At 58.9% G+C, this 14956-nt stretch overlaps 1 protein-coding gene across 1 annotated transcript; it reads left to right on the top strand.

The window, feature by feature from the left end:
• The first annotated feature begins 13058 nt into the window (after window positions 1-13058).
• Miurf (mitochondrial elongation factor 1 upstream open reading frame) lies at window positions 13059-14946 on the top strand. Its single transcript, XM_077798696.1, has 2 exons — window positions 13059-13141; window positions 14690-14946. Exon 2 carries the CDS (start codon window positions 14719-14721, stop codon window positions 14929-14931), a length of 213 nt encoding a protein of 70 aa, XP_077654822.1. The 5' UTR covers window positions 13059-13141; window positions 14690-14718; the 3' UTR covers window positions 14932-14946.
• Window positions 14947-14956: the final 10 nt, after the last annotated feature.

Below are 14956 nucleotides of genomic sequence, written 5' to 3'. Positions count from 1 at the left end.
GCTGCCACTGCTCTGTCTGGGGACGTGCCAGATGTACACATGGTGGGGGAGCTGGCCTCAGCAGCTCGGGGCAGGCATGGAGCAGGCTGAGAGGGCTCCATGGCTCCTCTCTGCCTCCATCTAGTGGACACCCCCGAGGGAACCCCTCCTTTGGAGTCACAGAACCTCTCTCCTTGGGGCTGAGTCTTGGCTCTAGAAGTCAGGCTTCGGTTGGGGCAGGGGCCACCTCTGCTGGCCCTGTGACAGGCAGTCTCTGGGGCTTCTGCATCATTCCTGAGCCTCAGCCCAGGGCCTCCCTCCTGATGGCTTCCTGGCCCCCCAGCCCTGCTCAGCTGCTTCAGGGATGGCCCCTCCCAGGGCAGCTGCGGCCCTCAGCCCAAGGCACGGCCTGGACTCGGGGAAGAACGGGAGAAACTCAGGCCCGGGCGGCCCTCCTCGCTTCTCCCACCATGCGGAGGGCACACTCGGCCAGAAGTGGAGGCCAGGCCTTGGGTGCAGGGGGCAGCCGTGAGAGCCAGGGCCGGGACGTGGGGTGAGAGTTCCACATATGACCGCAGCGTACACTGGGAATTTGGGGGGCAGGGGATCCCCAGGGCTGTTCCCCAATATGAAAGGAAACCAAACAATGTGAACCGCAGGACACCACTGCCCTGTCACCATGTCCAGATCTCTCCCCAGCAACCACTGGCCCGTGACCTCCAGACTGGGGTGGGCTTCTGTGTCGGCATCCAGCAGGCCTCGTCCACCTGGGGTCACAGGGTTCTAGGGACAGGTGCGGGAGAGCTTTAGGGCAAAGGTGGTATTCTGAGTGGGGACACAGGACTTGCCCAGGCAGAAGGCAGGACCCTGGGAAGTGTGTAATTTAAGGACACCAAGAATAATAATAGTATTATTTTTTTTGTAAAGGAAAATCAATATGTACATTCTGAAATCATTTTCTCTGTAAATGGTTGAATTTCATTTCACCCTTAAAGGGATGCTTAAAGGAGAAGATAATATTATTAATAAAAACAGCTGCGAAGTCTGAAGGTGTGTGTGTGTGTGTGTGGAGGGTGGGAGGCAGGGGTGGGGGTGGGAGGCAGAGGTGCGGGTGGTGGCCCTGGTCTTGCCACCAGGTATGGTCAGTGGGTGATGAGGCCTCCCTGAGGGCTAGATGGCCACGGGGACAAGGGGCCCCACTGAAGGCCTTCACTCAGGGAGATGGCCACCCTCCAGCCTGGGGCGCCTCTTCCCTCAGGCAGTGGACACAGGCTCAGCAATGGAGGACGCCAGTTCAAGTCCAGCAGGAGGAGGTGGCCAGTCTGGCCCCTGGTCTGCTGGCCCCCTGGGGGAGGACAGCATCCTCCTCTGCAGGAACAGTCATCTTCTCTCTGTGGAGCTGGCCTTGGACTTGTGCTGTGACAGTACCTGTGGCCTTGGAGTGTGGGGGCCTTCCTGGAGGCCTCTTTCCAGAGTGGACACTGGCATTTGTCCTGGGGGACCCTGGTGTGTTCTAGGAGAGTCCCGGCTGTGGGAACAGACACTCTCTGAGCCCAACCTGGGTTCCTTGTGGGTTCCTCTGGCTTAGCTGGCAGGCCCAGAGGGTGGAGCAGTGGTGTCAGGTTGGTGGCCTGAACAGGGACTCCCGTCTCCCGAGCACTCATGGGGTGCCAGGCACTTTAACCAGGCTAAGCTCTGACTCCCTGGGGCACAGGGGAGGGGCCAATTCTACCTGATAAAGGAAACAACGAGTGGACACCTCTATTCAGCCAGAAGGGGGCGATGGTGAGCCATGTCCTATAGATCAAGTTTATAACTTCTAAGTCATGTCCTGGGTGAATCCACCACCACCACCGTCGCCAGTATTTGCAGGCATTACTTATTAGTTGCCTATTTTGTGCCAAACTCTGGGCTAAATGCACAGATGTGGAAGGTGAGACGTAGACACCGACGCCCTAGGTGTGTGCATGGCGGAGTGGGTCTGCCCCGCTTCACAAGCTGGGCCTCCCTCCATCCACAGCTGCGCGCAGGGTCGGGGAGGAAGCTGGGGAAGAGGCCAGGGAGAGGAGGGGGCCGAGGTGGTGCTCATGTTCCAAGACCATCCAAGCTCCTGACAGGCCCGGCAGGGCGCCAGGTCAGGGGACCCAGAGAGGGATCACGGTCAGTTGTCAGGGAGCACAGGTAAGCACTGGCTCAGAACGGTGATGTGAGGGCTGGCGCAACGTTAGCAGAGCCAGGAAGACAGCACGGAAACGGCTTGAAGTCCTCCTCCCGGCCAGAAGGTAGGTGTGCGGGCGCTGGGCGGCCCTGCCCTGGGGGTGCACATTCTCCTCCCACTGAGTCCCCTGTCTCTAAAGATGGCCCCTGGCGTCTCAGTGCTCCTAGCCCACAAGGACAGGGCCTGCTTAGCGACCTGTGAAACCTCACCCAGTGGGACAGCAGGGCAGTGGGACAGCAGGTCCATGCTGAAGGCCATTCCTGGCCAGGTCTGAGTGAGTGGTGGGCAGGGAAACCCTGAGGTCCTGAGAGTCCATGCCTGAGGCCAGCCAGGAGCCCCTCCTGTCACCCCAAGTCAGGAAGCACCCTGCCCAGGGCCAGCCCTGGCCAGCACCCTTGGCCCCTCACTTGATCTTCTAGTGAATTCTCAGACTCGGAACAGAAAATAGATCCCTTTAAATTAAAAAGAAAAAAAATACTTTTAGTTTCTCGAACATTTATTTATTTATTTTGGGGGGTGGGTGCCAGGGATTGAACTCAGGGGCATTCGGCCACTGAGCCCCATCCCCAGCCCTATTGTATTTTAGTTAGAGACAGGGTCTCACTTAGCTGCTTTGAGCCTCGCTATTGCTGAGGCTGACTCTGAAGTCACGATCCTCCTGCCTCAGCCTCCTGAGCCACTGGGATTACGGGCACCCGCTCAAATATTTATTGTTGGAAAACAAACCACCGGAGTCTGAGTAGATTCGAACAGCAATGTATTTACTCACAGTTGTAGGGTCCAGACTGGGCTCCGCAGAGGGGCTCTGCTGTCCGGCAGCAGGTGGACAGTAGCCACAGGATGCACTTGCCCACGTGGGCCTGGGCAGGTGACAAAGGAAGGAATAACAGAGGAACGAGCCCGTCACCCATCTCTGATCACCACCACAGACAGGACTCCAGGCCCCACAGACCCACTGAGATGAGGCTCTGAGAAAGAGGCCTGCTGCCGAAATTGTCACTGAATCTCATCCCGAGGACTGTCACACAGGCTCCAACTGGAGGGCAGTCTGGAAAACTGGCTGCTGTCCCGCACACGCTTCGCCCGCCACCCTGACCCTCCGTGGCGATTGCAGACGCAGCCGGACCCTGCAGCAGGTCACAAGCCACCTTCAAACACTCCCTCTGGGTGCTCGGAGCATCCACAGGGAAAGCACCAAGAGTGACACAAAGCTCTGCCACCGTGGCTTCAAGGGGCCACCTGCTTGCCCAGCGTCCCCTGAGTGTGCGCCCGGCTGCACCGCGATCCAGTCTCCAAGCTCACGCGAAGCCGCGGAGCTGTGGGTGGTTTGCTACACGGCTTGATGGCAGCCACAGGTGACTGAGCCATTTTGCTTTTAGTGATGTCAGAAAAGCCAACCCAGGGAGGCAACTAGTGAGGCGGGAAGGGATCTGCTGCTTGTTAACGTGACACTGGGGGCACTGCTGGCTTCGGCTGCAGCCCGAGGAGGAGCTGGTTGCCCAGGGCCAACAAGCCCTGTGTGGCTCGGCTCAGCTCACTTCCCGACCTGCGAGTTCCCGCTCTCACAGGGGTTTGCCTTGGGGTAGTCAGCTCTCCACCCTGTGACCAGACGCCCGAGACCATCAACTGATAAAGCGTAAAGGTTGACTTTAGCCTGGGGTTTCAGAGGTCTCAGTCCATGACTGCTTGGCCGCGTGGCCTTGGAGCCTGTGGTGAGGTGGCTGGCAGAATGCAGCAGAGGCTGCTCACCTCGTGACAGCCAAGGAATAGAGACCGCAAGACACCCACTGCCCAAGGACCACCCCGATCAACAAATGGGAGGGTGTCACACTGAACCGCTTCTTCACAGCAAAGGAAACAGTCAAGGACGTGAAGAGAGGGCCTGCGGAGAGGGAGAGGACTTGGCCCCCTGCTCCTCAGATCAGCACTAATCTCCTGGAGAAAACCGTCAGGTGGAATGTCAACTGTGTGCCAGGCTCCCACGGGGACCCCCGATTCCTGGAAGCTCCCAGGACCCTCGCTCTGGCAGTCTGTCCCCGTGGCCTGCCACCCCGGGGGCCCACCGAAGCCCTCGGCCACGTCTCCTCCCAACCCAGGCCCACCCGCCAGTGCTGGCTGCTGAGGGACGTCTTCTGCCCCCGGAGTCAGAGCCACCGGGCAGCGGGCCAGGGTCTCCCGACGACGCTGTGGCCACCTGGGTGCACCCGACGTTCAGCGCAGCCCTGGGCTCCACCACCAGGAGGGGGCTCCAGGGCACAGGGCCAGGCTCTGGGCACAGGCCACCATGTTGGACCCTCAGGGCGTGGGAGTGGTCAGGGCAGGTCACCCTTCCTCCTCTGCACCCGAGTGGCCCCTGGAGGGGCCCTTCCCTGTTCCAGCCTGCCAGACAGGAGCTGGGGGACCTGGAGCACCCCTGGGAGGTGCCTGCTCCTCATCAGGGCCGGGTCCTGCGGCTCCCAGCCGCTCTTGCTGGGCTGCGCTGCCTCCTGGTGGAGGGCGAGGCGCCTGCCCTCGCTCCCAGCTTCCGCCTCATCTCACTTGAGGCCACCTGCGACGTGAAGCTGTTTGTACAAACACATGTCGCAAAAGGCGAGAGCAGTACTCAACGTTAGAATACAGGGCCATGACGATAAAGCAAAATCAAGCCTCAGAAATAACACAGGAGGAGAGAAGGAAACTTCTAGAACATGCTCAGAGGTGGCCACACTTTGAGGATAGACACTGATGGGGGCATCCAGGTGCTGACCACGCCAGGGCTGGGCGTCTTCCTCATCTTGGTGTCCCTCCCCAGCACTCTGCCCAGGGCCCAGCGGTGCGCACTGAATCCCCGCTGGGTCCTGCTGCCGCGGTGAGCACTGAGCAAGCTCCCTGGGCCTGCACCCCGCGTCATTAGTAATGATTAGTATCGACCTGTGCCTCGCGGCAGGTCCCTGAAGAGTCAGGTCCCAAGGAGCCGCCCCCGGGCAGCCAGGGCAGCCACCCTCTTAGTGGAGATTCACGTGTCCCCTGGCCTGAGGACAGAGGCCCTCCGCAGGGTCAGTGGGAGGCTTGCTAGACGGTGACGTCACCAAGTAGAAGTCACCGCGCACAGTGGCTCTGGCCTGACCGGCCTGGGCTGCTTCCTGGTGCTGCCCCCTGACAGGCTCCCGGAGCAGGTGGCCTGGGTGCAAGGTCCCCGGGTTCCCAGCCTCCCGCGGGCCGAGCCCAGGGGGAGGCTAGGTGTGGGGGCAAGGGGCCCAGAGACTCCAGGGGAAGAAAGAGCGCGGGTGGCACCGCCACATGTGTCACACCAGGCCCTCGCGTCCCTGGGAGCAGACCTGCTCGTCGTCCCGGGCCGCGCCCCCCGTGCTGCACCTGACACAGCAACAGCCCCCGCTGCCCCTTCTCCCTCCATCCATTCCCCAGCAGGGCCGCACAGCCACAGGGGCCTTGGTGCAAAGTGACAGGTCACTGTCACCCGCTGGGTGCACCAGACATGCATCACTGGCCGCGAAGCACCAGTTTCATTAGCATGATAAACTGCAGCTGGGCGTGTGGCCCACGCCTGTAACACCAGCAGGAGGATCGCGAGTTCAAAGCCAGCCTCAGCAGTGGCAAGGCAGCTCAGGGAGACCCTGTCCCTAAATAAAACACAAAATAGGGCTGGGGTGTGGTCAGGGGTCGAGTGCCCTGAGTTCAATCCCCGGGGCCAAAATAATAAATAAATAAATAAAAATGATAACTGCCTTGTGCTGAAGATGTCTTCTAGGAAATGTTCACCTCCATGAGGTCAGTGACATGAACGGGCTCCTCAGATGGAGTGCCCTTGTGCTGTATGTAACCTGAACAACCATCCCCAGCAGCCCTGCTTCTGCATTCGAGATTTGATCCTCTCACACTCCCAACCTTAAAGTCACCTCTGGCGCCCCATCATCACAGTGCCAAGTCAGAGTTCTTGGCACAGCTTTGGGGAGTGCCTGCGACCCTGCCATGCTACTTGTCCTAGCCACTTGGACAGAAGTAAACAGCTGACTCAAAGGTAGCCTACCCACTGTGGCAGCACTGCCCGGCACACAGGGTCCTTTGAGGAGCTGAGCCGGGCCAGCAGAGGAAGCAGAAGCTGTCAAGAGGTGGTGAGCGGAGCGGTACAGGCAGAGGAGCGGTGACAGATGCCAGCCTCCAGCATTCTGTGCTGGGGGGTCCTTGGGACAACCCAACCTGAGCAGCCCTCGGGGGGCTCTGGCAGTGGGCTCCAAGTCACCTCCAGAGCCGCGACTCCGGGGGCCTGCAACGCCCCCGAATAGGCAGGGTCTGGGCAGCCTCAGCATTCTAAGATGGGGTCCTCAGGTCCATGCAGGAGGCTTGCACATGACAAAGGTGACACTTGGTGGCACTGGGAGGAGGGATCATCAGTAAATACCTGACAGCAGGAAAAGGACTCATTCTAAGCCAGGCGTGGTAGCTCAGGCCTGTCATCCCAGCGGCTCAGGAGGCTGAGGCAGGAGGACCAGGCGTGCAAAGCCAGCCTCAGCCACTTAGTGAGGCCCTAAGCAACTTAACGAATAAAGTATAAAAAGGGCTGGGACGCGGCTCAGTGGTTAAGCGCCCTGGGTTCAATCCCCGGTACAACAAAAAAAAAGACTCATTCTAACCCGTACCTCCCTCCTTTCATGGAAAGGAATCCAGGTGAACACATCAAAGATAGAACTTTTTTTCTTTTTTGCCAAGTTGCAATTAAGCCCAGAGCCTCGTGCTCCACCGCTGAGCTACAGCCCCGCCCAGCCCTGACTGTGCCCCCCAGTCCTGGGATGGCACCCCGGGGCCACTGCATGCTGACAAGTGCCCTTCCATGGAGCTGCATCCTCAGGGTCTCTTCAGCTTGTCCAGGATGGCCTTGGACTTGTGATCCTCCTGCCTCGGTTTCCCGGGGAACTGGGATCATGGGCAGGTCCCACCTCACCAAACCAGAAATATTTTTCTTTTCTTTTCCTTTTTTTTAACAGTACCTTTATTTTATTTTTTTATTTTGTGTGAGGCTGAGGATTGGACCCAGACACATGCTGGGCAAGCGCTCTGCCACTGAGCTACAGCCCAGCCCAGAAATTTTTCTCTAAAGTGCCATTCAGCTTGTCCTTATTCGAAGCTTCAGGGCTTTGTGACTGAAGACTGGGGGCAGTCACTCTGATTCCACTCTTCCAGTGAGGAAGGAGACCCCAACGAGACCTTGGCGGACCACAGGAGCCCGTGGGTGAGAGTAAGCCACCCGGGGTGAGACTCTAGGGAGCGGTGGGGCTTGAGGAGCTGGGAGCTCGTGTTCTGTCAAAGGTGGTGGCCGTTCCTCAGCCCAGGGGGGAGCCGGGGGAATCCAGATCCTGCGGTGATTTCCACCAAGTGGAGAGCTGGTTGGTCATCTTCTGGGGCTTCTTTCTTTTTGAGGAGAAGCTGAACACTTCCTGGGTATCCGGGTTGCCCCCAGGAGGTAGGGGCTGTAATCAGCCCGGCGAGGCGACCCTGTCTGTGCAGGGGGTACGTTGCAGGACCCTGGCAGAGACGCGGGACACCAGGGCATTCATGTTTTTATCTGTGCCAGCCGAGGCTCAGCGGATTCCTAGCCAAAGGCTGAGCCCCTATGGCAGGGGCACAAGGCCTTGTGTACTCTTGTTAGCCTTTCTTTCTTTCTTTCTTACCTACTGGTTCTTTGTGTCCCCAGCCGTCCACTTCCAGGCCACCGAGCAGCAACACTGTTGCAGTGGCTGTGGGGGGCGCGGCCAGGCGGGCAGAGGGCAGCCTGTTGACTTTCTCTGTTCCCTGAGAGATCTCCCCCACAGGTACCCCGGCCCCCGCCCCCTCAGGACTGCAGCGGGGACCAGCAGCGATACACATGTGGCTCTGTGAGGGGACAGGTGCCTTCATGAGGCAGCTGCTCTGGCCTGGCGCCATGGGGGCAGCTGGGCTTCCGTGGGCCCGTCGAGGGCCTCCCCTGCTGCCCGGGCTGTGGGGTTCGGGTCCGGTGAACTCGTGGCTGACGACATCCCACGACAGCAGACCCCAGGAAGGGGAGGCGAGGGTCTGTGACCAAGATTCCTGGGTCCCTGTCTGGCTCGCATCCCACCGGCCCCCCATTACCCCAGCAGCCTCTGTCCACCCCGGGGTCGGCGGGAGGCGCAGGGCGGGGGGACCTTCTGTCCTGTCCACCAGGATCCTCCCAGAAGTTCGGAGGAGCATTTACCGAGGGTCTCAGCGTCCTGAGGCAGCCACTGGGCAGAGCAGGTCAGGGGCAAGGTCAGGGGCAAGGTCAGGGGCGGCTGCCTGCCTCTGTGATGTCACTCCACCAGGGTCCCTCCCTGCGGTGTTTCCAGCTCTCTCCCAGCCCCTCCCAGGGCACACAGCTGGCTTTTGTCCCCTCCAGCTGTCCTGCCCGCTCTCTCTCGTCCCATTCATTCTGCAGGCCCCGGCTCTGCCCTGAACTCTCGGGATTGCTGGCCTTTGTGACCGCACCCCCCAAGCCTCAAGGACACTCTGTCTTCTGACTGTTCCTCCCCAGCGTCCCTCTGCTTCTTCAATCTTAGATTCCAGGGTCCCCAGGGTTCCCTCTTCTTGTCCTCGTTCTGCACTCTGGTCGTTTGGCCTGTGGACGGTGTAGAGCCCCAGACCTGACTCCTAAGGCTTTTTAAGGTCCCATTTCCTCGGATGCCGTCGGGACACCGCCACTTCTCTTGCCCACCTGTGCTGAGAATAATGGGAGCTGGCACTGCCAGGGCCGCGCATGGGGAGAGTTTGGTCCCTGTGAACTCTTGCTGATGAGTGGACGCGGTGGTCACCTGGGGACTGATCTGCTGGGCTGGGCCAGCTCACAAAGCAGCGAGGCTGATTTTCCCCAGACACAAGCTGTGCCATGGCGCAGACTTCTCACTGCTGTTAGGTCAGGGTCAGGTTACAGGCTGTGGCCTGCCAGCCCTGGGTGGCTGATCCCTGTCCTTGGGCCATCACCTGGAAAGCCCTCTGAGACCTCTGTCATGGTTATAAAGCTTGTTGCAAAAGCTCCATGTGACCTGTGTGATCTCCACCGCCCCCCGCCCCCGCTTGCTACAGTGGGTTGGTGTCCACCTCCCGGCTCTTCTGGGTCCCTGTGGCACCTGCGAAGTCTTCACTCTAGTGCTTGTCCCCTCACTGTCTCTCCCGTGACCCTGACCTTCAGGAGGACGAGAACGGCACGTTTATTTCCTCATTCCATCCTTTAATCCTGGTTCATACTAGGTGCTCAATAAACGCGAGTGAGTGACCACTTAACCCAGATTCATTTCCACCCCACTGGAGATGGGGGTTCACCCGGGCCATTCAGCAAAAACGTTTGGTTCCTTTTCGTTTTGCATCCTGCCTTGGCCCTCCAGAGCCCAGACCCTCGAACGCTGAGACTGTCCAGGGCCAGGGGACCATGACTTAGGATTCCCTTAAGGTCCTGCCCTCGAGCCGCTGTCCCTGGGGTCCAGTCTGCTTGTGCATCAGTATTTCCATGTGCCCGTCCACGCCACATAACGACACAAGCCCCCCTTATTGCAAACTGTCACCCCTTACAGCCCCCTCTCTGGCTTCATTGCCAACAGCCTATAGGATGGTCCTTGTATCACTTTCTCCAGCCACCGACATGGAAGCTATGGCTCCAGGGCCCAACTCTGCTCGGCTCCCACCAACCACGTGCCCTTTTCAAACTAGACAACTGGGTCCCGGCGAAAGGGTCCATTTCTCCTGGTTCTTTGTCTTTCTAGAAAGTATCCATCCGTCCATACATTCAACACCGCACACCGTGTGCGTGTCCCTGTCTAGGGGGACAAGTGATCCCCTTGCCTTCACCAGACGTGAGACCTGGGCTTACATCAGTCTTGCTTTCTCAATCCAAGAGATTCCAGAAGGCCCCGTGTTCCATGAAACCCAGCAAAGCCCTGAGATGTGGGTCAGTGCCCCTGTTGAGCGCCTCTGGTCTACAGTACGAGCACCATGGGTATACATCTGGGTGCAGATGATAGCCTGCTGTCCATCCCCCACTCCGCAGGAGCACGGGGGGCAGGAGGGGCATCCTGACCCTGGGGAGGCCGACCCTGAGGTGAGACCTCCTCCGAAGTATCTCCCTCCATCCTTCCCTCCTAAAAATAATATTCTACAGACCAGAAGGTCAGGAGGGATCAGAGCGGTCACCTGGTCTTCCAGCTGGAAATGTCACCAATTAGATTTAACTGGGTCACAAAATTATTCCCTTAAAGAGCAAAGTAGGGCAGTCAAGAAGAACAGAAAGGACACACGTTTCAGAGTAAAGCAGACTTGGGTCCCACTGTGTGCCTCTCTGTGCGCCTCTCTGCTGCCCAGCTCCGTGTCTCAAAGATGTTATGAGGACTGGGGATGTGGCTCAAGCGGTAGCGCGCTCGCCTGGCATGCGTGCGGCCCGGGTTCGATCCTCAGCACCACATACCAACAAAGCTGTTGTGTCCGCCGAGAACTAAAAAATAAATATTAAAAATTCTCTCTCTCACTCTCTCTTTAAAAAAAAAAAAAAAAAAAAAAAGATGTTATGAACCTTTCTAGGTCTTTGTTTCCTTTTTCTTCTTTTTTTAATACCCGGGACTGAACCCAGGGGCCCTTAACTACTGAGCCACATCCTCCCCTTTTCAAATATTTTATGTAGCAACAGGGTCTCGCTGAGTTGGTTAGGGCCTCACTAAGTTGTCGATGCTGGCTTTGAACTTGTGATCCTCCTGCCTCAGCCTCCAGAGTCGCTGAGGCGTGTGCCACCATGCCCCGCTTCGGTCTTGGTTTCCTCATCTATAAAATTAGGATAATGGTGACTAGCAAACAGGGACACTGAATTAGACTGCGTTTGGCCCGTGTTTGGCATGTAGTATGTGCTTAGTGAAGGCGGCTCTGGGGTGTGGTCCTGCCTGGGTGGTGGGAGGGAGACCATCTTGTTTCCCAGGCCAGGCCAGCCCTTGGGGAGTGATTCCCAAGGCCCTGGAACACACAGTCCTTAAGCCTCCTTCAGGCCTCTGTCTGGGACCCTCCCTCCCCCAGAGGCCCCAGGGGCTCACAGTCTCCCCGGGGTGCAGTCACAGGAAGTCCCCTCCCCCACCGAGTGGAGACTGGAAAGTGGCCTTCTCCCAGGGATTTGGAATCCCCATCCCCGGAACAGGCTCCTAAATAGCAGGATGGTGGCAGGGCCATTGCTGAGGCAGAAGCCAGAAGCCATTGGCTCTTCTCTGTCAGAGCCACAGTAGCAAATTCTGCCTCCCTGCCTCCAAGTACACTCCAGAGCTGGCCCCTTCTCCCTGCACCGCCCCTTTCTGGCCTGAATGCCATCCTCTCTTCCAGGGGTTTGGCAATGCCCTCTTGAGGGGCCCCCTGCTCAGCCCCGGCTCCTTTCCATTACTCTCCCTCCAGGTTGACCCTGTTGAATGGGAAGCCAGGTCCCATTGCCCGGGTTTCAAACCTGCTCACCTGCGTCTCCCTCCCGTCCCATAAGGACCTCTCTTGGCCCCTCTGCTGCTCGAGAACAATTCAAGTTTAAGGCTCTTCTCTGGAGAGTTGTCCCTGTTATTAGGAGGGCCTTTCTGGATCTCTCTCTCCTGACCACTGGCTGGCTGGCTCACTGCCTCCTCAGGCCCTCTTCCTCCTGTCCTTGTCCGCCTACATATGTGGGGTGTGTGTGCCTGTGTGTGTGCCTGTGTGTGTTTTAGTGACACTGGGAACTGAACCAGGGGCATGGTACCACTGGGATACATCCCCAATCCTTTTTATTTATTTTAATTTTGAGACAAGTTCTTGGTAAGTTTACAAGGCTGGCCTCAATTTTGCTATCCTCCTGCCTCAGCCTCCTGGGTAGCTGGTATTACAGGAGCGCACTAACAGAGCACTGCCATCTCCCAGCTCTTGAGATAGCAGTTTCCATTGGGGCCACAGCAGGGCCTAGCTCCTTAGAGGTCCAGGATTTGTGGCTTGAAAGAATGAATAAGTCGACAATTACCTGTAATTCCCCAAGTCCCTCCTGCTGAACAGTTTATCCCAACAGTCTAGGTGCGAGAAAGGTTAGGAGACTTGTCAGAGAGCCACTCACCTGAGTCCCAAACCCCAGCAACCCTGGCTGGGGGAGGCACTGGGGACTGGGGCTCACAGATTCTGGAGGGACACGGCCACCAACCCGAAGTACAGTGAGAGACAGAAGCAGTTGGTGAAGAACACGGAACAGGTGCGGAGAAACGGGTTCATTGTTGGACAAAGAGCGGTGCAGGCATCTCTGGGGGCCCAGAAACAACCTGAGGGTTGGAGGAAGGGGCTGGAAAAGGCGGGGACATTTGAGGTAGACCTGGAAGCAAGGGCTGGAGTTTGCCCGGAGACAAGAGGCCCAGGAGGCCGGCCCGGCATGGAGGGATCAAAGGAAGCGATCCGAGAAAGTGGGTTTGGAAGAGTTCCGAAGCCAGAGAGGGTATAAGGGTGTCAGAGTCCCTCAGAGCCCGGGCCCGAGGTCAGCAGTCAGCGCAGGGGGCTGGCCAGAGCCCGTGGCGGCCAGGGGCTGGCAGGAGGTGGCCGGTCTAACAGTCTGAGGGCGACTCCCGCAATCACTCCCCACCGCACACTCTGGGAATCCGCGGGGCCCACCGCCGCCCCAAAAACTCCGGGGGCGGGGCCCGCAGATTTCTGCAGGCCGGTCCCTGGATGACGTCACCCACGGAGGCGGGGCTCAGGGAAGTGGGCGGATCCCCACGCGAGGGGCGGGGCCCGACGGAGCCCTCGGCCCCGCCTCGGGAGGGAGGCAGTGGAGCGAAGACCGGAAGTCCGCCCGCTCCTGGCTCCCCTCAGTCCCTCCCTCGGCTCGGTGCGCAAGGTCGCGTCCCGGAAGTAAAGGGGCCATGTTGATGGGTGACCCCGAGAGAGGTACCGGGCCAGTGGCGAGTCCTGAGGAGTGGTAGCGCGCGGCCCGCGGTGAGTGAGAGCAGGCGTAGGGTCCGCCGGGGGCCGCCTCCGGCCCAGCCCGCCCTGAGCCTCCCCCCGGCCTCTCGGTGGCTCCTCCCGCCTCATCTCCCGGGTCCTCCCGGGGTCTTGGCGTCGGGGGAGCGAGCGTGGACCGGCGGGGCCGCCGCGCGTCGCCCGGCGCCCTTCAGGAGCAGCCCGCGGGTTGGTGGCTCTCCGCATCGGGCACCTCCCGTTTCCTGCGGCTTGTCCCGGGGCCCTCGGGGCCCTCGGGACCGCGGGGGCGCCTCTGCAGCTGAGGGAAAGGGGACAGCGACGGTGGCTGGCCCGAGCGCCCCGGGAGGTCGGCCAGGCTGGGCTGTGGTCGACTCGCCGTGGGCCCCAAGTCCAGATCGCCCCTCGGCCCCGCCGCTCCCCCGTGTCTGACACGCGAGGTTGTTCCTTCCGCGGAGGCACGTCGCAAACCCCGAGGTCGGGCGGGTTGAGCCGGGCAGTGCCGGCGCTGCGCTGGGGAAGTTCAGGGCGCCCCGAGAGCCTCGCAGGCCTCCCTGCACAGCTGTGGGTCCTGGGCGAGCCACTTCCACCGGGAGCTCCGCTGCCTCCACTTACACGGGATAACGTGACACTGGGGTTGCTGAGGGAGAGGGGCCCGGGTGGGAGGTGCTTAGAACATGCCTGGTGGAGAGTCGGGATCACTTGTTAGGAACGCTGACCACCTCCTGGCTCTCAGTTTAGATGTAATAATGGATGACAAAGCACTTTACTCCATCCCTGTGTGGGGCTTCTTGTTACTGTGGTCCGTGTGTAACTAGTGTGTCAGGGAGCATCAGCCTGGAGGTGGCACCGTGGTAGCTGTCCTGATAGGCTCAGTGTGTGCTGAGAGCTGCTGTAAACATACTCACTTTAAGACTCAGACCAACCATCTGGGCAAAATATGATCTCTCCCCACTAACAGATGAGGAACTAGGCAAACAGAGGTTAGGGAACTTGCTCCAGGTCATGCTGCTCATAAGTGGTGGGCCCAGGACTCAAGTGTGGCTGAGTCCTTATCATCAACTACTCTAGACCATGGCCATCTACTTAACAGGTGCTTTACATGGCAGTTCTCAAAATAACCTTATGTGGTAGGTACTTGTACCATAATAGCATCATCTCCATTTCATAAGTGAAGAAGCTGATGCTCAGAGGGGCAAGTATTTTACCTAGAGTCATAGCAAGTAAGTGGCAGAGCAGTATTCCAGCCCAGGCACAGACCAGGATCTGAGCCCTGGTGAGCCACACTCTGGACTTCCCTGGAGGTAGTGTTGGGAGGCTGAAGTCCAATCCTAACCCTGCCACAAGTCACAGTGTAACCTTGGAAGTCCGAATCTTGGATTGAAAACCTGATCTCCCCAGGAGTGGTGGTACACTACTTTTGTCCCAGCTGCTTGGGAAGCCAAGGAGGGAGGATCACAAGCTGGAGGCTGGTCTGGACAACACAGTGAGACCCCATACATAGTCTCTGTATGCTCTGCTGTCATTAATTCTGATTCTAGGCTTTTATATCTTCCCTCTGCTTAGAGTGTGACGCCCAGCCCCTAAAGTCCCCCATGGCCCCGTGGAGCCGAGAGGCGGTGCTGAGTCTCTATCGGGCTCTGCTGCGCCAGGGCCGAGAACTTCGCTACACTGATAGAGACTTCTACTTTGCCTCCATCCGCCGTGAGTTCCGGAAAAATCAGAAGCTAGAGGATCCTGAGGCCCGGGAGAAGCAGCTGGAGAAGGGCCTCGTCTTCCTCCGCAGCAAACTAGGGGGGCTTATTTAGGATCCTCTCTTTCTCCTCCCACTCT

The sequence above is a fragment of the Urocitellus parryii genome, chromosome 5 (genome assembly GCF_045843805.1).
Source record: "Urocitellus parryii isolate mUroPar1 chromosome 5, mUroPar1.hap1, whole genome shotgun sequence".
NCBI lineage: Eukaryota > Metazoa > Chordata > Mammalia > Rodentia > Sciuridae > Urocitellus > Urocitellus parryii.
This window is presented reverse-complemented; position numbering and strand designations above follow the sequence as displayed.